This window comes from Aspergillus ambiguus (genome assembly GCF_047715705.1).
Source record: "Aspergillus ambiguus strain CBS 117.58 unplaced genomic scaffold BDV59scaffold_28, whole genome shotgun sequence".
NCBI classification, from domain to species: domain Eukaryota; kingdom Fungi; phylum Ascomycota; class Eurotiomycetes; order Eurotiales; family Aspergillaceae; genus Aspergillus; species Aspergillus ambiguus.
The window spans coordinates 143,998-165,548 of NW_027395541.1; the positions used below are offsets into that span (position 1 = coordinate 143,998).

At 51.7% G+C, this 21,551-nt stretch overlaps 8 protein-coding genes across 8 annotated transcripts; 5 read left to right on the forward strand and 3 right to left on the reverse strand.

The window, feature by feature from the left end:
* Positions 1-69: 69 nt before the first annotated feature.
* On the forward strand, positions 70-1,272 carry BDV59DRAFT_183417 (pyruvate transporter MPC1). Its single transcript, XM_073690505.1, has 4 exons — positions 70-206; positions 410-482; positions 648-806; positions 896-1,272. The coding sequence occupies exons 1-4, from the start codon at positions 134-136 to the stop codon at positions 969-971; spliced, it is 381 nt and encodes a 126-aa protein (XP_073545696.1). The 5' UTR covers positions 70-133; the 3' UTR covers positions 972-1,272.
* Positions 1,273-3,922, reverse strand: BDV59DRAFT_183418 (putative amino acid transporter). Its single transcript, XM_073690506.1, has 2 exons — positions 1,678-3,922; positions 1,273-1,623 (listed from the first exon to the last, which is right to left on the reverse strand). Exons 1-2 carry the CDS (start codon positions 3,736-3,738, stop codon positions 1,456-1,458), a joined length of 2,229 nt encoding a protein of 742 aa, XP_073545697.1. The 5' UTR covers positions 3,739-3,922; the 3' UTR covers positions 1,273-1,455.
* A 146-nt stretch (positions 3,923-4,068) lies between these two features.
* Positions 4,069-8,316, forward strand: BDV59DRAFT_183420 (putative cation chloride cotransporter). The gene is made up of 4 exons (XM_073690507.1): positions 4,069-4,801; positions 4,855-5,446; positions 5,503-5,668; positions 5,722-8,316. Exons 1-4 carry the CDS (start codon positions 4,279-4,281, stop codon positions 8,203-8,205), a joined length of 3,765 nt encoding a protein of 1,254 aa, XP_073545698.1. The 5' UTR covers positions 4,069-4,278; the 3' UTR covers positions 8,206-8,316.
* Positions 8,317-10,248: 1,932 nt separating this feature from the next.
* Positions 10,249-11,337, reverse strand: BDV59DRAFT_183421 (bZIP transcription factor). Its single transcript, XM_073690508.1, has one exon. The coding sequence runs from the start codon at positions 11,189-11,191 to the stop codon at positions 10,439-10,441; it is 753 nt and encodes a 250-aa protein (XP_073545699.1). The 5' UTR covers positions 11,192-11,337; the 3' UTR covers positions 10,249-10,438.
* A 1,572-nt stretch (positions 11,338-12,909) lies between these two features.
* On the forward strand, positions 12,910-15,252 carry erg12 (mevalonate kinase). The gene has a single exon (XM_073690509.1). The coding sequence runs from the start codon at positions 13,118-13,120 to the stop codon at positions 14,753-14,755; it is 1,638 nt and encodes a 545-aa protein (XP_073545700.1). The 5' UTR covers positions 12,910-13,117; the 3' UTR covers positions 14,756-15,252.
* Positions 14,904-15,339, forward strand: BDV59DRAFT_75870 (uncharacterized protein). The gene has a single exon (XM_073697041.1). The coding sequence runs from the start codon at positions 15,053-15,055 to the stop codon at positions 15,272-15,274; it is 222 nt and encodes a 73-aa protein (XP_073545701.1). The 5' UTR covers positions 14,904-15,052; the 3' UTR covers positions 15,275-15,339.
* Positions 15,340-15,385: 46 nt separating this feature from the next.
* On the reverse strand, positions 15,386-17,789 carry BDV59DRAFT_183426 (uncharacterized protein). Its single transcript, XM_073690510.1, has 2 exons — positions 17,572-17,789; positions 15,386-17,454 (listed from the first exon to the last, which is right to left on the reverse strand). Exons 1-2 carry the CDS (start codon positions 17,623-17,625, stop codon positions 15,406-15,408), a joined length of 2,103 nt encoding a protein of 700 aa, XP_073545702.1. The 5' UTR covers positions 17,626-17,789; the 3' UTR covers positions 15,386-15,405.
* A 2,270-nt stretch (positions 17,790-20,059) lies between these two features.
* Positions 20,060-21,508, forward strand: ramB (bifunctional protein farnesyltransferase/protein geranylgeranyltransferase). The gene is made up of 3 exons (XM_073697042.1): positions 20,060-20,472; positions 20,538-20,642; positions 20,719-21,508. Exons 1-3 carry the CDS (start codon positions 20,243-20,245, stop codon positions 21,434-21,436), a joined length of 1,053 nt encoding a protein of 350 aa, XP_073545703.1. The 5' UTR covers positions 20,060-20,242; the 3' UTR covers positions 21,437-21,508.
* The last annotated feature ends 43 nt before the right edge of the window (positions 21,509-21,551 follow it).

Below are 21,551 nucleotides of genomic sequence, written 5' to 3' on the forward strand. Positions count from 1 at the left end.
TGCCACGTGACCCGGCGTGCTCCGCCCGGCGCCGCGATTCCGCAGTCGGGGAAACCTCCAACTCGCTCTCGCTCGCTCTTCTCCCCCGTTTCCTCTCTCCCTCCAGGGCCTTGTACATCTTGTCACCGTCAAAATGGCCGCCGCAATCAAAGCGATCAACGCCAAGATCCGTTCCAACAAGGTTCTGGACTACGTCTGCTCCACCCGTATGTGCAACCCCCAACTCTTTGTACCTTCTGCCGAGATCGGCCGGCCGCCGAAGCTGTCAACGAGTCATTCCTCGTCGAAGACCAGCGATGCAACTCGGTTGTTGATTGCTGCCAAACGAGAGGGGAGACTCCAAGCCAACTGATCCGGCGAGACGATGAGACGGACGAATGGCTGACCGTGGACTTCCGCGCACGTCTAGACTTCTGGGGGCCGGCCTCCAACTTCGGTATCCCTTTGGCGGCGGTGATGGACACGCAGAAGGACCCTGAAATGTACGTGAAGGATTGATTGCATCGGCATCTACAATCATTGCGGGCGGGTGAGAGAAGGAAAGCGCATTGGGGCACACGACACCCTCTTCTCCCCGATCCCTTCCTCGCTCCCCATCCCAAATCATACGTATATCTCTGTCCCAGTTCCTTACTCACACCCACCAGCATCTCCGGCCAAATGACCGGCGCCCTGACCATCTACTCCGCCACCTTCATGCGCTACGCCCTCGCCGTCTCCCCCAGGAACTATCTCCTCTTCGCCTGCCACGCCATCAACTTCTCCGCCCAGGTGACCCAAGGATACCGCTACCTCAACTACTGGAAGTACGTCTCCCTCATCCTTTCTCCCGCCGTGGCTTTCTCGGTCCTGGTAGGGTGGTGGACCTTTGCTGACAATGGAACTTATCGTACAGCTGGGGAGGCCGTGAAGCCCAACTTGCCGCCCAGGCCGCCCAGAAAGGCAAGGAGGCCACTGAGGCGGGCGCCTAGACCATTCGACACATCGACTGGCTTTGTTGCTGTGTGACGGGTTTCGGCTTTTGTGTCTGGGCGGCTTGGAGGGAAGGATGCTGGCAATTCGGTTCTTGTGTCGATCTACCTATATACCTTGTGTCTTGTTTAAAATGGTGGATCCCTATGCCTACCTACATAGACAAAATGACGAAAACTCAACTTGTCAACGGATTTCAATGCTGGTGCGTGTATTTTTTTGGTGCTGGATAAACCGGATGAGCTCTTAATTTACACCTGAACCTGTTGTATATAGCATGAATGAATTGGCAGTAGCTGGTACATAGGTAACAATTTCGTCCGCAAAGTCTATGCAAGGTTTATGCCAAAAGGAATGCTCATATCACACGTAGTATATATAAAGCCACCGGTTTGAATGGATCCATCATACATGCGGGCCCCCAGGTAATAATAGCATGACATTCTAAAAGTTCGAGATCATCAAAATCAAAAAGGGTATAGACTACTGCGAATCGCAATAGCCAGGGGCTTTGACATCGCCGCCTCGCACCCAATTCGCCAAGGTCAACGCTGTCGTATAGAGACAACAGATAACGCCAAAGCAGGACAGTGCCATATCAGCAATCTGCTGTCGTTTGGATCGAGCGCATGCGCGAAGATGCAGCAGGGGCTAGAATCGGAGAAGTCAGTATAGAGACCAGCAGGCTGAGAAGGGCTATCGTACCGGGTACACGTAAATTAACGGAACGCAGGCAAAGCTGCCAACGAGCGAAACAAACTTGTCCAGATCTTCAGCTCCACCCCAGGCGACAAACGCGCAGATCATGACCAGGAAGAAACGGAAGCAGTTCTTCTTCCACTTGATCATGGGGTTATACTTGCCACTGCGAGTGAAGAGCTCGTTTTCTAGGATGCGAATGGCTGGGAAGAGCTGCAAAGGCGTGCTCAGAAGGATGGCGAGGGAGTATAGGAATTGCACGACGTTTACGAACTTGTCGTCCTGAGGAAGATTCAGAATAACCACCGTCTTTGTCGCAGAACCATAGGCGGCATAGCTCAGGGCACCAGCTGATAGGAAAATCACCGTGATGATGACCATGACCCCGGCGAGGACGCCCGCAAACTGTTGGGGTCGTTTCATGGATTCTTGAATTGGGATGATCAAGCCAATCCCCTCGTATGTAAAGATGGCGGTGCCAATAAAGAGGGTCCAAGTGGACGGGTTGAAGGGCTGAATGTCGGCAATACCCCCCTGCGAAGCGATGGTGAGGAAATCATAGTAATAGAGATAGATCAGTCCCAGCATGATGAACAGATCGGCAATGAGCGCAGTGAACCCAAGCTTGCTGATATCGCGAATCAAAGACAGCGGCAGGAAGATGACCAACTGCATCAGTACCATGAACTTGATGTCAATGAAGGACTTGCATTTGCTGACAGCGAGGACAAATGCTTGCAAGTTCTCTGCAGTGAACACAATGTATGCGGATACGAATCCTAGCTGACTGAGTACGATCGACCCAAGGATAATGCGCCGCATGTGTTTCCCGTAAAGTGCCCCTCCAATATCACCAAAGGAGCCATCGACCTTGAGCCGGGTGTTAACCAATAGTATGAAGCAGTAAAAACTGAGCAGCGAGACACCAAGCAACACCAGACTGCTGAAAAGCATCCCGCCGTTCAGGAAAGCTCTTGGCAAGAACAAAACTCCGGTACCGACGAATGATTTGAGAAGGAGCAGAGCCGCACCCGTTCGCGTTGTATTTCCAGTCCCTCCGCGTGGTTTGCGTTTTCTTCGACCGGGGGTTTCAGGACGAAGAAGAGCCGAGTCTTCACCTGCTTCTCGGGCCTCATCTTCCCAGGTACCGGAGGAAAAGTACTCATCCGGCCCCAACACTTCGTCATCCTCTTCCAGCTCCTCACCGGCAAAGTGACCATAGAGTGTAAGGAACTCTAAAAAGCTACTCGTAGGAAGCTGAGGCTGTACGGGCGGTGCTTGTGGCCCGGGTGAGCCGGGACCACCTGGGGGAGCAGCCGATCTTCGGATGTAGTCTCGACGGAAACCTCCCGGAACTCTGATGCTGTTGATATTCATGGTCTCATCCTCTGGAGGGGGCCGACTGAGGCTGAAACTCTTACTCCGATTGTGATACCGTCCACTTTCGGGATCAGCCTCTTCCGCCCACCTGTATACCTGTCGAGTAATGTCACCTCCCTGAAGCTGCAGGCTAGAAAAGTGATCCTCAGAGTTACTGGCATGACCTGAGGAGTGGATTTCCCGATCCTCTATCACATTCTGTGGCTGTACCAGATGTCTCTTGATAACTTCAGGGTCCTCGTACGGGCCCACAGAATACTCAGAACCTTCTCTCCCCGGTTTGTTGTCAAAGGAACCGTAGTTAGACCGGACTATCTGACTGTGAAGGGCGGGGGACGCGGCGCGTCTTGGAGGAGTCCCAAATCTTGGGGGTGAGCGACCCAGGCTTTCTTGGAGGGCCGAGGCTATCATCGACTGACCCGGGCCCGGGAGCGAGGAGGGATCATCCACTCTTCGCAGGTCTTGTTCAGTGGCGGGGCCTGGCTGCACAGGCACGGGTACCTGCCTGGAGGAGTAGGAGTTCGAGGGCGAAGGTACAGGAGATGCCAGCCGGGCAATCGAAGCTTGTCTCGTCGACGCATCTGTAGCGGGAGATCCCGAGCGTAGTCGACTGGTGGAGATAGGTGTTGACCGATGTTGTTGAGCCGACGAACCCTCCCCGTTATCGCGCACACTGGGAGAAGCCATGCTGAGCTCGGGGAATACAGAGGATCCTTATCTTGATAACACGGGTTTCTCTTGGGGGAGAACCCGCCTCTTGGAACCTGTTGTCAGGAAGGACGAGAGCCGATCAGCCAGGGGCGAGGAATTGAGGAGAGTAAAAAGTTAGACACGAGACCCAAGAAGAGTAGATGAGAAGGATATCCGGGTCGATCATGCGCGAGAACCGGGGAACCAACAGGCGGAGAACCCTGGGAAGTCGCCGGTCAGCTGCGGGTGTTTGCATTGTTTGCCTCCCATGAGGTCATCGGCCCGCAATCAATCTCCAACATTTCTCCTCCTCTTCCTCCCTCCGTCATTCGAACAACGCAACTCTGGATCAACTTACTATCCCAGTTATCTCCGCTAGATCAGTCGATCTAATCTACGCAGCGGCCACGCTGCATCGGATCTAGCCCCAATTCTCCCCGTGTTGATGTCGTTGCGTCGTCCTTCCGCCCTATCTCTCCTGATCCGCAACCGTCGAGGAGGACCTACCGTTCGAGACGACATTGGCAACCCTATCCGATGACCAGTGGTCGAACGAAAAGTACCACAGAATCGATGTCTCGGAGGAGGCCGAACTTCTCCACGCGGACTGCCGAAGAAGACTCTGCGCGTCTAGCTCCAAGCGACTCGGCCCCGGCCTCTCCAGAGGATACCACCAAATTTCTCGGGAGAGCTTCCCTTCCCTTGCACCATGATGAGCCGGTCAACTCATCTTTTGATGCACCGGAGCGTCAGCGCCATTCGTTGCCTGCGAATATCTTCCGAAACTTTGCTCGCTGGAGAGAGAGGGGTGGAAGTTATGAACGGCCAGAGGGGTCAGATGAGGCTGTCCCGGAGTTCTCAATTCCTGCGGGCGCTTTGAGAGATTCGAGTAGAGATCGCAAGGACAAAGATGGACCTAGGAATCGTCTACTGGACGTATCGGAGAAGCTGGGCACGTTTTCCGGTGTCTTCGTCCCCACCACTCTGAATGTGTTGAGCATTTTGATGTTCCTTAGATTTGGATTTATCCTTGGACAGGCTGGCCTGTTGGGAATGTTCGGTAAGTTGGTAGTATTGCTTGTCGATTGACCAGGGTTAGCTAATGACGTACAGGGTTACTCGCAGTCTCCTATCTCATCAACCTGGTAACCACGATGTCGCTTTCTGCCATTGCAACGAACGGGACCGTCCGAGGAGGAGGTGCATACTACTTAATTTCACGGTCTCTCGGTCCGGAATTTGGAGGTTCCATTGGGATCGTGTTCTATCTGGGTTACGTTTTGAACACGGGCATGAATGCCGTTGGTCTCGTGGATTGTTTCACGCAAAATTTCGGCACGGAATCTGGATCATGGGCCAACTTCCTACAAGAGGGTTTCTGGTGGCAGTATCTTTGGTCGACTATCATCTTATTTCTGTGCACGGGCATTTGTCTGGCTGGGAGCTCTATATTCTCCCGGGCAAGTAACGGGTTGCTGGTTATTCTCCTCGTGGCGACGTTTAGCATTCCCGTTTCTGCCATTTTCATGAAACCCTTCACCATCCCAAAAATGGGGGTGACCTTCACTGGAGTCCGCCTTCAGACACTACTGGAGAATCTCAAGCCCAGACTCACTAAGGGAGCCGCTGGAAGTCAACTTCCCACACGGGAAAACTTCCAGGATCTTTTTGGCATCCTGTTTCCTGCGACTGGTGGCATATTTGCGTAAGTATAGCCACTTACGAGTGGCTTGGCAGACGTGAATTCTAATAGATCGACAGTGGCGCTAGTATGTCCGGTGATTTGAAGAACCCCAGCAAGTCGATACCCAAAGGTACTCTCTCTGGGCTGGCTTTGACTTTCGTTACGTACTCGATTGTCATATTAGCCATGGCAGCATCAGTTACGAGAGACTCGTTTTACAAAAATACCAACGTTGTGCAGATTGTAGGCAACCCAAAGAGCCAAGGCAATTAACTTTGCAAGGCTAATATCAGCAGGCCAATTTATCCGAGGTCGTCATTCTCCTCGGCGAATTTGCAACCAGCTTCTTCTCATCCTTGATGGGCGTCATCGGATCAGCAAAGCTATTGCAAGCTATCGCGCGAGATAGTATCCTGCCGGGGTTGAACATTTTTGCAAAAGGCACCCAAAAGAATGACGAGCCGATATATGCCATAATTGTGACTTACGTTGTAGCGCAAGCTACGATGTTATTCGACATCAATCGCATCGCTTCGTTTGTCACTATGACTTACCTGATGACATTTTTAGTGACGAATCTTGCCTGTTTCCTGCTGAAGATTGGTTCTGCACCGAATTTTCGGCCATCATTCCACTATTTCAGTTGGAAAACAGCTGCAGCTGGAGCATTAGTCAGTGGTGCCAGCATGTTCTTCGTGGATGGCGTCTATGCCTCGGGATGCGTTGGCATTTTGATCGTATTGTTTCTGCTGATACATTATACTTCGCCTCCCAAGACCTGGGGCGATGTGAGCCAAAGTCTAATTTATCACCAAGTGCGGAAATATTTACTCCGTCTTAAACAGGAGCACGTCAAGTTCTGGAGACCACAGATTCTATTGTTCGTGACCAACCTAGATGACCAGTTCAAGATGGTCTCCTTTTGCAATTCTTTGAAAAAGGGGGCTTTATTCGTCCTTGGACATGTTCTGGTGACGAATGACTTTACGGCTGCAGTACCGGAGGCTCGTCGTCAGCAAAATTTATGGACAAAGTTTGTCGAAAGCTCGAAGGTAAAAGCATTTGTCAATATAGCTGTGTCTCCAACTGCAGAATGGGGTATCCGGAACATCGTCCTAAACTCAGGATTGGGAGGCATGAGGCCGAATATTGTTATCATTGATCAGTTTCGCAAGGGTCAGTCCCTTGTCGAAACACTGGCATCTTCTCACCCCCGAAAGGACTCAAGCGGTCGTCGAAATTCTCGTGATTTGGTTGCTGACACATCGGAAAACGACGCACAAAATGTGTCAATGAGCCATCAAAGTTACGTGACAATCCTCGAGGATCTTCTGTTTAAGTTGCGCATTAACGTCGCAGTCGCCAAGGGATTTGAGAACCTGGAACTTCCTGGGCCATATGGGCAGCACAGGAAGAAATACATTGATCTTTGGCCCATTCAAATGTCAGCAGAATTGGGTGCCGACAGCGAGAGCAAAAAGAACGTGCTGACGACCAACTTTGATACTTACACCCTGATTCTTCAATTAGGATGTATCCTGAACACGGTGCCTTCGTGGAAAAAGACGTATAAGTTGCGAGTAGCGGTGTTTGTCGAATACGAGACAGACGTTGAAGACGAGCGAGGCCGGGTCGAGGCGCTTTTGGAGAAATTGAGAATCGAAGCAGAGGTGTTGGTCTTCTGGCTCGCATGCGGGGATCTGAAGGCCTACCGTATCATTGTGAACGGGGATGTGTCGCCTGAGACACATGATCTACGAGACAGAGTCCATCAAGCTTTGAAGGGCGAAGACTGGTGGGAAGATGTGCAGAAAACTCGCAGGGGTATGCGTGAATCCCCAAACCGAGGCAGCCTGGACCAGATCGGAGTGCCTTTAGAGCAAGTATCCAGTTGGCATACGGCTCCCAGCCACGACAACTCCCAAATACCCCCAAGCCATCTGAGACGGTTCATACAGTCAGCTCGCCGACGACGCTCTATTTCGAGCTACAAAGGCTTTGGGGGCGTTAACTTAGGGATGCAGACTCATCGTCTGCTTGATGCATTTGTTGATTACGACTCTAGCGAGTCGACTTCAACTGAAACCAGCGATAGTGAATTCGAACCTTACGTCAGTGACAATGAGGAGGATGAAAGCGGCAAAGTTCCGAGAGATGATCATCCGGAACGACCACAATCAACGAGCCCGTCAGACAAATCAAGCCAAAGACCCCGGGTTGAAAATCCTGAAGAACGACCTACCGCCAAAGACATACCGTCCATCATTGCGACTGCCGAAGATGCTTCGCCTCGAAGTACATCTGTTGTGATGCGTCCGCCTTTTTCTCGCTCACCTTCGAGTAACCGGTTCGACTCGTCGCCAATCCCTGAAGCTCAGGTTAACACAGATGAGGGGGCCGGGCCATCCATCATGTTTGCCGCGAGCTCCTCGCCTCCTCGTAGTTGGTCGAACAAGCGGGAGTCTATTTACACCCGACGGTCTTCGTCGGGAGCGTCTAGGGTCGGTGCAGCAACAGGGTATCCCCGACGGGCTTCAGTCCCGTTGTCCTTCAACGATCTTCCAAGTCGAGCACAGCACCTTATTCTGAACGAACTGATGGCCAAGCATAGTCGTGACACCGCAGTTCTTTTCACGACGTTACCCTCCCCGTTTGAAGGAACCGCTCTTAGTGAAACCGCCAGCGAGTCTTATTTGAGCGACCTGGATGTCCTGTGGCATGGGCTGCCTCCTTGTCTATTGGTCCATAGTAACAGCATGACAGTTACGATGAACCTTTGATCGGCCTGGACCAATATGTGTGGCATGCAATTAGAAGGTGATCTGCATTTGTAAAATTATATATATATATATCCCATTTTGCAAGTTTAGACTATGAATATATCACGAAAGACATACTACAATAGCTATGACACTGATCAACGTAGTAAAGATAAGAGTTAAATTTGACAATTGACCATGACCCGCAGTGGGGCGAAATGCCAAGACGACTGTCAAGGGTATATATAAATCTACATAATGACTCCTGGAAAAGTGCTTCTCACACACAGAACTAGCTGGCCATGGTGCAACACTGAACATTCTGAAATGAATGAAATGATGGCCAATTGAAAGAGAATAGCCTCGGGATCATGTCGTTACAGACATGAAATACCCTTCTATCCCCACAACACTATCCGCTTTCAAATATCCAGGTAAAAAATGCGATATCAAGTAGTACAGTGTACATGACACAGAGAAGTGGGTTGTCTCCGGATGTTTCTTGCTAGAACCGAATTTTCGTGCCATGAAGGCTCTTCCCGTCTACTCCAACGTACTTGTAGAAGGGTCCTCGCTATTCGAGTTACATCGATGGAACCTGGCTCATTTCCAAGGTGCCCATAGACCCAAGTCTGTTAACATATATTCTTATTAGCCTTGATAATATGTTGTAACCATTGGCATAGAATCCATCTGGACGGACTCAGCACCTTTCAGCAAGTATGATATTGTGTTGGCTTATGAGTGACTTCATGTATAGCCGCTAGTTCAGCAACATGGCAAACCATTAGACCAGCAGTTTGACGTTGAAGCATTCATAAACGGAACATATAGGTCTATATTAAGGACATCTTTGTCATCGCGTCACACGTGGAGCGATATGAATTGTGTCTGCCACCGGGAGCTAACATCACCAGACATCGGTGAATTCTTTAACGGGACAGTGACAAGCTGTTAACTGTGAGAGCTCTCTCAAAACAAGACAACACGGATCATTCTACATTGAATAACTACAATGATAGGTTTATATCGTCCCTCACGGGGCACAGACACCAGTCTAGACCCGAAGTGACACTGCGGGGAAGGAGTCTATATACGCCCCATCCAACATACATGCAGACTTACAGGTGTGGACCTTTCGTGAATGTCGTATACTAAGTAAAGACGACCCCTGGGGACACAAACCTGGCTCGGAACGGTATTTTCTGTGATACTTGACCCTTTACACCCCGAGTGCGGCACTCTCCGCCTCCGCGTTGCACTACTAGAGCTGGGAAAAGTTGGGCGGGAAGGAGGAAGTGACCTTGCTGCTTCGAGGTACTGAGCCATATAAATATCCAGTAGTTGCTCCCTGTGAAGGCGCTGAATCTACCTTACTAGCAACTCTCAGGGCAGTTGACTGTAAATTCAACCCATCAAGTGTCAATTTTCCAACGATCGCAGCCAAGATGAAGCTCTCCACAGTGGCACTACTGACAACAACCGTCCTTGCTTCCATTGCTGAGGCTCAATATTGTTACCGGCAGTACGGTGGGTATTCCTATCAATGCCCACGATGCCGTCCAGGTTACCGATTCGTGGGAAATTGTGTCGGGCGGAGATGTTGTTGGGGACAATGCTGTTGGTATCGTTGGCAAGTACGTGATACATTTCTACACATATACAGAAGAATGCATATGGTGCTGATTGTCGACTACAGCCTGGGCCACAGCCCGGACCGGGACCTGAACCAGTGATGCCTGGACCTGAACCGATACACGGACCGGAGCCAACTGATGCACCCCCTGCTGAGCCTCAATATCCGGTTGAGGAGCTCGGGCTTCCGTTCGAGGCGTAAAGACCACGGTTTTGAGTTGACCTGTGGTATGTGGGTAGCTATAAGAGACGAAGTGTGACTACTCTAACGGGATATTTTTTAGACAGAGACACGTAGGAATCCTACGGGAGTCGAGGAGCCCGTGCCGAATCGTTAGAAGAATGTGTGAAAGCTGACCCAAGTCTGTCCTTATAATGAAATCTAGTCTAGCTTGTGACAATGAGACACCTCCGTTTGGGCCTTTTGGACTCGCAGATGTATGTGTTGTGATTGTCACATGCATAGTGGCGGCTCAAAGTCAAAAAAGTTGTTCATTAGAAGACTTTTGTGTCTCGTATATCCAACATCCTAGGTACAAGTCCAATGGGTGCTGCAAAAGGGTATACCTATAATTACACGCCTGCGATTCGTAACACATATATGAGGAGTACTCAATGCTCAAAGACGATACGATGTATTCAACCCATTACCGTCACTTACCGGTTGCCGTGCATAGATACAACCAATCTTGTTATTAAGATAGTTCTGAATTGGTTGATTGTTGCACTGGGCATGTGTAAAAAGAGTCTCCTGCAGATCCAACGCCTGCGCACGGAGCGCGGATACTTCCGCTTTCAGTTGATCCTTCCGGCTCAATTGCTCTCCATACCGGGACTCCAGGCCCTGGATGAACTCCTTCTTGCGCTTGCGATGCTTGTTAGCGGCGATGCGGTTCTTCTCCAGGAACTTCTCGCGTTGATCGTCTCCGACCCTGGACGGGCGTCGGCCCGGTTTGCGGGCGGACTGTGACGCTCCTGTTTTCTTGCCCTCTGAGCTCGGGGACATCGACTTTGTCCTCCCTTCGATGTGGCCGTCAGATTGCGGGCTCAATTGAAGAGAAGAGGGTGAGACATGATGTTCCGCCGTGGGAGATGGTACCATATCATACTGTGCGGAGGGAGGCCCATCGTACGAAAAAATTGACGATTGGGTGTCAGCTGAGAATGGTTTATTGATATTTGGGAGTTGGTCGCCGGGGGGAACGACGGCTGGTGGTATACTGTCGACGGTGTTTGTTACCGCCTGCGAATTGCGGAGAAGTTCGTCGCATAAGGCATTTGTTATCACCATTGGATCACTGAGTAGAGTGTCTTTGGGGTCTGCATAGGCAAAAGGAACCCCGGTTGGACGGGCGGCAAGGAGATCAGACATTCTGAGCAGCACGTAGAGACTCGTGATATCCTAGGGATGTTGTGGACTTGAGTGATTGTCGCTCTTTGTGAACTTCAACGGCATGTCAGTTAGGGTGAAGGGATAAATTGGCATGGGACTTACAAGAGAGGCACGAGCGCACTGATGCATTATAAACGCTCTAAGCATTAGAGAACCCTGAGACCGGGCGTGGGTGGTTCTTGACTGTTATATATGTCGTGATCATAAAGTCTAAATAGGGACTTGGAGCAACCTTTCGGAAGTTCTGGCATGGTCCATAGGACGACGGCCCTCGCAACGGGAGTGATGTCACAACATCTGACGTAGCGAGGAGAGTGGCAAACCAGTGGAGCGCGATATGGTACCTGTGCATCGAAAGGGACAGGAGCACCCGGAAGCTGATCTATGGTGTGGGTGAATCATAAATAGGCCAGGATTGGCACAGTTGTTGCTGTGTTTTGATCAGCAGACTACCCACTAGGGTAGCTTGGTGTGGCAAGGAAATTAATGGCCGAGCATAGGTACAGGGGATTTTCTCTAGAGTATATCCACAGTTCCACCAATCATAGGCTGCGTCTGATGTGAATCGACTGAACAGGATGGTGGTTCTGAGATGTCAATGGACACCATGGGGTCGTGCGCCTGCGGTTAGAGAAAGATAGATCGTATAGAGAATCACAGTAAAGGTTCTAGCTGGCGAAGCGCCTTCCGGGACATTGCAGAGCTACTGTCACCAAACGAAGTCAAAAGGAAAGGACCCAAGGTTTGTAAGTTTGTACGACGAGAGTTGGTGGGAGTGATAGGGTCGAGATTGACTTACCCGTTTACATCATGGTGGCGTCAAGGGGCCCTGACTCAGTTGGCTTGGATGCTTTCCATGGAATAAGATAAACAGCCAAACCAGCAAAGGACCCTGTGGATATCACAACTGCGGCCGATCATCTGTCCATGCTCGACATTCCAAAAGAGGACGGGAGGGGGATTGAGAACAGGATATACAGCCCGTGTCAGGGGTCGTGGCGAGACGAGCAATTAGCGGCAGATATCCCCGACCAATGATGAACGTGTCCGAAGGAGTTGGATCGTCAGAGCCATTGAGTCGTCATGGAATAAGGCCTGCGTCTGCCGGAAGCGGGGATCCGGATTGCGAAGCCATGGAATCAAGAAAGACCAATCCCCGATGGTGGGGATTGTCGATCTTGGAAGGCTAGAAAGATCAGATACGTGACTCAGGATCCATCGTGAGTGATATCAGGTTGATATATTCCCCACGAGTCTATATATTAGAGGAGTGCTACTTCAGATTATTGGAGCTGGAAAAATTCTCCCCAGTGCTTCGTACTGGAGTGACGTGGGGAACCTTAGGTGGTGCATTGATCGACATGATGGATGGTTTCCGGGTTATTAATAACGAAAATGCATGCAGGAGCGGCATGATGCACTGCAGGTGGCATGGATAATAAGAGATGACGGGTTCCATAAGGTTGTGTTATATCCTACAGGGATATACTCCGTACTTTTATTGAGAATAATTATGCAGGGATAAGATTACTCAGCGGGCCTTATTTACCTTAGTGCAGGGCATAACTCCAGATGGGGTAATGTGGTATACTTACGGTCACATGGCGTAATAGGTAATTTTCCCGCAGGGACGACGGGTGACCAATGACTATTGGGAGGCCGCTGATTGGGCATGATGCGGTCATTTACCGTTTCTCCTTACGCCAGGCCTCCTGAACCATCCAATTCAACCGTCATCAACTTCTCCATCGTCCTCTTTCGTCTTCTTCGTTCTCTCGCTTCCCTCTCCTTCGCCATGGCGTACGCCTAGTTCCCGTCACACTATCTGTTGAATCTCAAAGGAATCGCCTTCTCATTCCCTCGTTCGTTCCTCTCCCCCCCGTACAGGCATCTTCCTGGCTTGTCATGCAGAACGCCCGTGGCCGCCGTAAGAACGGTAGTGTCAAGGCATGCAAGGGTGGCAACCAGCGTGCGACTGTCTCCCATATCATTCCAGCCCAATCCCTTCCTTCGCGCCCGAAACCTTCTTCCCCTAGCGACGACAGTTTCGATTCCCTGGATCGCGCCTCAGTCAGCCCGTCTTCCTCTTCGACCTCCTCCACCTCCTCGAGCCAACCCCCGATCAACTCCATGACGACCAACGGTTCGACTACAAAGAAACAATCCATGACTAGAAAGGCATCATCGCCCTTGGCGCCCACCTTTATGGTGTCCGCACCGGGGAAGGTCATCGTGTTTGGGGAACATGCAGTCGTCCACGGGAAAGCTGCCATGGCCGCCGCCATCTCGCTCCGTTCATACCTCCTCGTCACAACCTTATCAAAGTCGCAGCGCACCGTGACTTTGAATTTCAGAGATATCGGGCTTGCGCATACATGGAATATAGACGAATTGCCTTGGCACATCTTCCACCATCCGTCCAAAAAGAAGTACTATTACGATCTCGTGACTTCCTTGGACCCTGAACTCCTCGATGCGATCCAGCCGTATGTCGATGAAGTCTCGCTCAACTTGCCTGAGGACCAGCGCAAAATCCATCGTCGCTCTGCGTCCGCCTTCCTATACCTTCTTCTCTCCCTTGGCTCCCCCCAGCACCCGGGCGCCATCTACACTCTACGTTCCACAATCCCCATCGGTGCCGGCTTAGGCAGCAGCGCCAGTGTCTGCGTCTGCTTGAGCGCTGCGCTTCTCCTTCAGATCCGCACGTTGGCCGGTCCTCATCCAGACCAGCCTTCTGACGAGGCCGAGCTCCAGATTGAGCGCATCAACCGTTGGGCATTCGTGGGCGAGATGTGCACGCATGGGAACCCCAGCGGTGTGGACAACACGGTCTCCGCAGGCGGCAAGGCCGTGATCTTCAGACGAACGGACTACTCCAAACCCCCATCGGTTGTCTCTCTCCCTACTTTCCCCGAACTCCCCCTCCTTCTCGTCGACACGCGACAACCCCGCTCTACCGCCGTCGAAGTCGCCAAAGTTGGCAAGTTGAAGGGGGAACACCCTGTCGTGACCGAATCAATCCTCGACGCGATTGACAAATTGACTGGGTCCGCAGATGAGCTGATCCAGGGATGCGAGAAGACCGGCGTCACCGAGCAGATGCTTGATCGCCTGGGGACCTTGATCCGCATTAACCATGGATTCCTGGTCTCTCTAGGGGTCTCCCACCCCCGTCTGGAGCGTATCCGCGAGCTTGTCGATTTTGCCAACATTGGCTGGACGAAATTGACCGGTGCTGGCGGTGGTGGTTGTGCGATTACTCTGCTACGTCCCGATGCCGATAAGAATGTCGTCCGCGACCTGGAGGCTAAGTTTTCAGCCGAAGGGTTCGCCAAGTACGAGACCACCCTAGGAGGCGACGGGATCGGAGTCCTCTGGCCCGCGGTGCTTCGCAATGGTACCGACGAGGAAGGTGGTGAGGAGATCGACCAGCAGAAGTTCGAAATGGCCGATGGCACTGAGGGAATCGAGCGTCTCGTTGGGGTCGGCACTCACGAAAAACGTGAAGGTTGGAAATTCTGGAAGCGGGCGCCGCGCTCCTGAATCTATCACCGTTGAATCACTCGTTTGGATGTCTCTTCGGCGTGGAGTCCATTCTTACCTTCTATTCTTCTCCATTCATCTTAATTCTCTTTCTCCTCAACCTTGCTGTCCGGTCTGGAGACAACTGCTGAGACCGTCTTGATAATCGTTTAATCAGCTCCTTTCATCTTTACTCCTTTAGTTCCGTTTACTTCATGTACAAATGATTCACCACTTTGACCAGCATTTTTCCATATCTTCTTCATTCTGTTTTCTGTATCATCCTTTGTTCGATTATTTCCTTTTAGTGGACTGACTATGTTGGCTTCTATTGTTGTGCATCTATGCTATATTGTGTTCGACTTTCGGGATGGCTTGAGAATAAGGCATGGAGCATACATGCATAAAATGGGCGAATGTTTGTTGAGGCATTATTGGATCATGTGGGCGACTAATGTTGTCATTCTACTGCGAATATACAGCCCTGTGGCTCAATCGGTCAAAATGAAAAAATTTGGCAGCTCTCGCCATGGTCTGTAGTTGCAACAAAATCCATTCATATTTTTTGAAATGCCCAGGGTATCATCATTATCACGAAAAGAAACCTTTACACAGAAGTAAGACCGACTTCACGTCTGAATTTGTACAATGCACATGAAGAAGCATCCCGGTCACCCCATCGTCGTCTCCCATCCCTTCTCGATCATAACATCCATCCAGTACACACCAGGCTCCCCCGCATCCATTCGACTCCAGACCTCCTGCACGAGCTGCAGACAAACACTGATGGGTTTGGGGGGCAGGACGTGCAGGAATGAGGTCAGCCGGCCCAAGACAAACCGGCGAGTCCGGGAGACCTCGATCGCATGCGAAGAGATATTGGGCCCGGTGGCGTCTGAAGATTCCTGGTCTGTCTGCGACGACAGGGGGTTTTCTCGGGGCAGCCGCAGTTCGCTGCAAGAGGCGACCAATAGGATGGGTTGGAGACACCGGGTCCGCGACTCCAGGGGGATTGTCTTGAGGCGGGACAGAGTGGTGAGAGCGAACTCCGTGAGCCACTGGTTGTAAGAGGCATCTGATGTGCTCCCTGTGGCGTCGCCGTCGCCATTGTCTGACTGGAGGAAGGGGGTGGGGTCACAGTACCAGCCTGCGCTGTCTATACCCTGGCCTATCTCTGCGGGGAGGAACGGATCTCCCGATGTGGCAGATGTTTGCTGGTGACTCCGGGATTGGGGTGAGGGTTGAGGGGACTGCTGGAGGGGTAACCGGCGACGGAGCAGATCCGGAAAGGTGCGGTAGAGCTGCATCAGGCCTGTGCAACGGTATACCTCAGCCATGGTCAACAGGTGCCAGACCGGGGTCTCGTCATCACCGGGGCTGACGATCTCCGCTTCCGCCGGGTGGGCGAGGCCGAGCAATCTCTCTTCCAGCTCGCGTGCTTTCTCGATCGCTCGCTGTGCCTGGACAATGTCCGCGTGGGAGGTGAAATGTCGGGAGCGAACCCGCTTCCTCTCATGACGGACGAGTCGCCCGACCTCTTGCACGGTAAACTGGGTATCGCGTGCTATCCCTGTCCACGGGTGAGGGACGCGCTGTAAGACGAGCGACTCACCAACGCCGGCGCCCGTGGCCCCAGACAAAACCGCCGAGTCATCTGCTACGAAGGAGAGGAGCATCTCCCAATAAATCAAGGCTTCTTCGAAGAATTGGTGGTTATTACCCCGACCAGGGCCGGCCTGGTCTAGTCTTTTGTTGTCGAAGTGATTTCGAAGGAGGTTGAAGAACGACAGCCCCAGATCCTTGGAGTCGTGCCAGCTGGCGGTCTGACCAAGCATGAGAAGCGCCAAGAGAGACTTGTCGTCCATAGCCGCCTCGTTAGTGATGATATCGACCGCCTCATTTCGGAGCTTGCGGCCCATAGGGCCAAACTGGGGGAAGTCGTTCACCAGCGTGGCAGCTGCCATGCTCTGCATGGTCTTGCACATTGCTAATGAGGAGCCCCATAGACGTGAGACAGTCGACCGGAACGGGTTCATCTGGCTATCATAGCTGGAGAATAGAGCGGCCACTTCTTTGAAGTAGTATTCTATGAGGGTCCAGGAAGGGTTGTTGAGAGGTTGGGGGATGGAAGCGATCTCGCGGTGGGAAGGCCGTGGGGGAGTTGACGGAGGGTAGCTTCGCACGATCGTTGACGGTGAGAAGCCGGAGAAGTTTCGAGGCTCGCTCTGCAAGAATGGTGCAGCGAGGGCAAAGAAGCCGAACGGATTCTCCGGGTTATTGGGGGATCCGAATTCGAACAACCCACTTCCATGCTGGGGAGCGGTTGCAGAAGATGCAGACGCAGACGCAGGTGATGGAGGACATAAATCAGTCAATTCTGGCAGCGAGTCTGCTTGCTCTAGATTCCACAGATTCTCACAGAGCGCACTCGGTCCATTCACCCCCGATGCTCCAGATTCTGGGACATCGTGCGGGGAGACATGATCTCCACTAACCAATGGGGTATGTGATAATGAGTCCCCTAATTCCAAGGGGCGTGTACTTGGAGGAGTTGACTGGTTCAGCTTTGGCTGTGGACCATCGAGAGGGGTTTCCTCGTGGTCATCCACAGCAGTCTGAGGATATTTAGTGACCCAGCGTAAAGACTGGACATAGCCCGGGCACTTTACGCCTAGACGGGTACAGCGACTACAGTGAGGCTTCTCTTCCCCACACTTAACCTGTTGATATAGTAAGATAGAGGTACACTTTCATGTGATGTTGGTTTGCAATTTTCCATATCAGGGTGGAAAGAACGGGAAAAGAGGACAGAAGACGACAGAAGGAGGTCAACTAACCCGCTTACTCTTGCACCGTGCGCAGCCGTTGCGGGACTTCTTTACGCGCCGCATTATCGACCGGATGTGAAGGCCCGGGAGGGATATGCAGAAGATAGAAAAGACGAGAGCAAAGGTGCAGTGGAAGGCGGAGATAAGCAGCCGTGCGGGGAACCATCCCGATCAGGTTAGGCCGGCGCCGCTTTATGCTCCGCATGGAACGACCAATGAAAATGTACGATAACTAACTATACACGCCTGCTTTCCCCTCAGGTACTGCATTCCCTGGTAACCTTCTTGCTGGAGTCCAGGTGACTCCACACCTTATCCCCAAGCTTGGCAAAATATTCTTCTTTATCGCGTGATAAAAATATTCCCTTGGCGACGCTCGCCACGTCCGCCAACACGCCAAGTACAAGATGAGGATCATGATTGCTAGGGGTGTGTTATCGGGGTCCTTGACAATGTAAGTCACACCTATGGCGGCGCTGGCTGCCTCTCAAGCGATGAAAAGCACGGCATCCACGACGGCCAGCTCCTCGATGCTCCCCAAGACCTGGCCGGCGATGGGAATCATGAAAAGCAGCGCTCCTAAAAATCCAGCGATGATAGCCTCCTGTTTCTGGGTGATTCCATCTGCAACATCAGCGACAGTTGTCCAACTGCTCGACTACCATCAGGATGGACATGGAGATAGAGTCGAGGAGGTCCATGCCATTGCCGACCCAGCTGCTAGTGCCCATCTCGAAGAAAGCCTGGTTGATCTGCGGGTCCAGATTGTCCGGAGCGGTCAAGGCCCTTCTTCGCCGTACTCTTGGTAGTGGCAAAGCTGTACTCGTTGTATCCGTTCGGGACCAGGGATGTTATAGCCATACCCAAGCGCCCAACATGAGTCGCCGTCGCCAATTGAGTTCGCCGGCGTGAAGTCGTTGCCGCGGTCATATTTATCAAACTTTAGGTGGCCTTTAACTCCCATGCCCTCATAGATGTCCTTCCAGAATTGGTATACCTTATCTTCAGAACTTGCAGTTTGTGTTTTGTCTCTCTGGGGGTGCTTCCTGCACCCAGGTCTCGGCTATGAAATACGGGCAGCTGCAGAACAGTGAGTAGATACATCTGATCTCGTCATATCATCCATAGCTAAGAGTCCATTTCACCAGGCCGTCGTTCTGGTACATACAAGTGCTGGGAGGGAAAGCATTGAAAGTCAAGCTGATGAATTCGGCCACGACGATTGCTGTTGATTGCGGGACGACGATGAGAAATGATGACAAACGATGCACTCTCGATGACTTCGTGCGGTATCTGTGGAGTGAGTAAATGGACAGCAGCGGTAATCCAAAGGATACCCCGCTCCCGACAGGGTCAATAGGCGACCTTCCAAGAATAAGCAATGGGAAACAACAGGGATGGACCAGGTATTCAGTGCCGTCAATCGCAGCGGCCTCGTCGACAAAGTCAAAGAAAGCAAGCTCTTCCGCGGGTCTATCATCTACTGGGAAGCACGCCGACGCGTCACTGAACCTCTAGCCCAAATTGTGGCTCACAACGGGGAGATTCACAAGCGAGCGGCGGCGCAAAAGGTTATCGACAAGGCCAAAGCAGCTAACAAAGCTACCTGTATACCTCGTCTGTATGACTTTAAGAAGTATCAAATCACCGAAGGGGAGCTCAGCCAACGCCTAGGCGGCAAAGAGGTGGCTAGGAAGCCTTTGGATACCGGACGGGGGCTATTATTTTGATTCCCTGGATGCGCAGGCTACACCGGTCAAATACCCGGATCATTTTCAAGAAGCGCCCGAGAATGGGTGCGCTGGGTCTCGAGGCCATGATCCTGACAACTGGGCTGCTCTCCAGCTGACAGGCTGCTCTTACGTATGGGAACTGTGTTCTCCCTAATACGACGGGCGTGATACTCAGACAAACTCATTTATGTAGCATTTGCCCGATACTGTGGGGCCATTCCAGTCTATGCCTGCAGTGTTTGCATGTATTAATAACATAGTAGGTTCAATATTGAATTCTTTTTCTGAATTTATAATTTTGATTAGCTATTATCTTGAACGCGGGGGTCACGGTATATTTTCGTCGTGTCTAGCGTGACCATCTTTTATATCAAAGTAATTGTAAATGAAAACTGTAAAATCCTACAACGAAATATAGTGTTTTAAATATCTATTGTAGCGGTCTAGCGCTTTTTAGTATTCTTTTCAAGCTAAACAGTATTTAGCATGGTAGGGCAATATGTATCGACAGGACGGAATAAGAAGTAAAACCGCTCTAAGTCTTATACAACAACACTATTCTCAAGTTCCTACACCCTCCACGAATTTGAAATCACGTATCTCTATAAATCTCAAGTTGCACTGGAAAGAAAGAAGAAAAAAAGATCTTGTTGCTGATGTGGATGCCTGAATTTCCTGATATTGTCCCGCCACTTGCAGGCCTCAGGCACCCCGCAGTACCCCACCTCACCGCCTTACGTTCTTTGTTCCCTCATACAGATCATCAGCAGCAGTAGATTGTCTCATATCATTTCCTCTCTGTCGTGCTAGGTATCTCTACTCTCGTGACACGACCCCATTCATGCGACTGGTGCCATTAAGTCGAAACGAAGGGAGAACTTCCATTGCTAGGCACCTCACTGCGTCGTCCGCACCCCCCGCAGCCTCTTGTCTGATCAACACGGAGAATGTCTGGAACATACTCCTCCGATCCCGAATGGGCTTCAATCGAGCCTATTCCTCTCAACGATGGCTCAGATTCTGGTGCTATGCCCTTGGCGACCATCGCCTATGCCCCCGAGTATCTCGAGGCCACCTCCTATCTCCGCGCCGTCATGGCCGCCAATGAGATGTCTGAACGGGCGCTGAAGTTGACCGAGGATGTAATTGCAATGAACCCTGCTCACTATACCGTCTGGTAAGAATATTTGACCGCAGGCAATCACATTCGCCATTGCCGAATTAGCCTGACAGGTTCCATAGGATATACCGGGCGAAGATCCTGTTCGCTCTCGAGAAAGACCTGAACGAGGAACTCGATTGGCTGAACAACATATCGCTAAAGTACCTGAAAAACTACCAAATATGGTAGGCAAACCCCAATCCAGATTGGCACCCTCCGAAATGGGGACCGAAAGGTCTTGTCGTACTGACGTTCCTCAAGGCAACACCGTCAAGTCCTCATGTCTTCGCGGGAGCATTTCCCAGCCCTCCCCGCGAAGGAGCAGGACTTCCTCATGGAGATGTTCGCGCAGGACTCCAAAAACTACCACGTCTGGACGTATCGCCATTGGCTCGTACGGCATTTCAAGCTCTGGGACGCTCCTCGGGAAACTCAGGACGTCGAGACGCTCCTGACGTCCGACGTCCGGAACAACTCCGCGTGGAACCATCGATTCATGCTTCGCTTCGGACCGCGCGGTGACGACGAGCCAGATGCGGGCATGCCGAATAGTAATGCCGACGACCCCTCCGCGAAGGGCAAGTTGGCTGTTGTCGACGAGGACCTTGTTGATGCCGAGCTGGAGTACGCCAAGTCGAAGATCGTCTGCGCACCGGAAAACCGCAGTCCCTGGTCGTATGCGCGGGGCGTCTTCCGTGCGGCCGGCCGCTCCGTCCAGGAGTGGAAGGACTTTGCCAGGGAATTCGTGGCGGAAAAGCAGGACGCTGACGGCCAATCGGCGGGGGTGGAGGTCAAGAGTAGCCACGCGCTTGAGTGGCTCGCCGACGTGTATGCGCTGGAGGAAACGTCGGCGGATGCCGTCCGTATGCTCACGCTGCTGAAGGAGAAATACGACCCCATCCGAAAGAATTACTGGGATTATCGGATCCGCATGGTCGAAGGCCATGAACAGGGGGCGGAAGTGGCTGCTTCGGCGTGAATCTACTCTGGTCGAGATTCCTCTTTGTATCTATACTGTTAATTCTTCTCAATAGTTGATGTCCGAATGCCCAGTTGCTCGTAATTCATATATGTAACTCCATTAAACATAGCCT

Bases quoted from the DNA above. Each gene is read 5' to 3' on its own strand.
- BDV59DRAFT_75870 (XM_073697041.1), top strand. From the start codon at position 15,053: ATGTTGGCTTCTATTGTTGTGCATCTATGCTATATTGTGTTCGACTTT.
- BDV59DRAFT_183418 (XM_073690506.1), bottom strand. From the start codon at position 3,738: ATGGCTTCTCCCAGTGTGCGCGATAACGGGGAGGGTTCGTCGGCTCAA. The intron at 1,624-1,677 runs GTACGATAGCCC...CTCCGATTCTAG, and splicing joins CGTTAATTTACGTGTACCCG to CCCCTGCTGCATCTTCGCGC.
- BDV59DRAFT_183426 (XM_073690510.1), bottom strand. From the start codon at position 17,625: ATGCGGCGCGTAAAGAAGTCCCGCAACGGCTGCGCACGGTGCAAGAGT. The intron at 17,455-17,571 runs GTTAGTTGACCT...CTATATCAACAG, and splicing joins CACGGTGCAAGAGTAAGCGG to GTTAAGTGTGGGGAAGAGAA.
- BDV59DRAFT_183420 (XM_073690507.1), top strand. From the start codon at position 4,279: ATGACCAGTGGTCGAACGAAAAGTACCACAGAATCGATGTCTCGGAGG. The intron at 4,802-4,854 runs GTAAGTTGGTAG...AATGACGTACAG, and splicing joins TGGCCTGTTGGGAATGTTCG to GGTTACTCGCAGTCTCCTAT. The intron at 5,447-5,502 runs GTAAGTATAGCC...ATAGATCGACAG, and splicing joins GCGACTGGTGGCATATTTGC to TGGCGCTAGTATGTCCGGTG.
- erg12 (XM_073690509.1), top strand. From the start codon at position 13,118: ATGCAGAACGCCCGTGGCCGCCGTAAGAACGGTAGTGTCAAGGCATGC.
- BDV59DRAFT_183421 (XM_073690508.1), bottom strand. From the start codon at position 11,191: ATGTCTGATCTCCTTGCCGCCCGTCCAACCGGGGTTCCTTTTGCCTAT.
- ramB (XM_073697042.1), top strand. From the start codon at position 20,243: ATGTCTGGAACATACTCCTCCGATCCCGAATGGGCTTCAATCGAGCCT. The intron at 20,473-20,537 runs GTAAGAATATTT...CAGGTTCCATAG, and splicing joins CCTGCTCACTATACCGTCTG to GATATACCGGGCGAAGATCC. The intron at 20,643-20,718 runs GTAGGCAAACCC...ACGTTCCTCAAG, and splicing joins CTGAAAAACTACCAAATATG to GCAACACCGTCAAGTCCTCA.
- BDV59DRAFT_183417 (XM_073690505.1), top strand. From the start codon at position 134: ATGGCCGCCGCAATCAAAGCGATCAACGCCAAGATCCGTTCCAACAAG. The intron at 207-409 runs GTATGTGCAACC...GCGCACGTCTAG, and splicing joins GGACTACGTCTGCTCCACCC to ACTTCTGGGGGCCGGCCTCC. The intron at 483-647 runs GTACGTGAAGGA...CACACCCACCAG, and splicing joins ACGCAGAAGGACCCTGAAAT to CATCTCCGGCCAAATGACCG.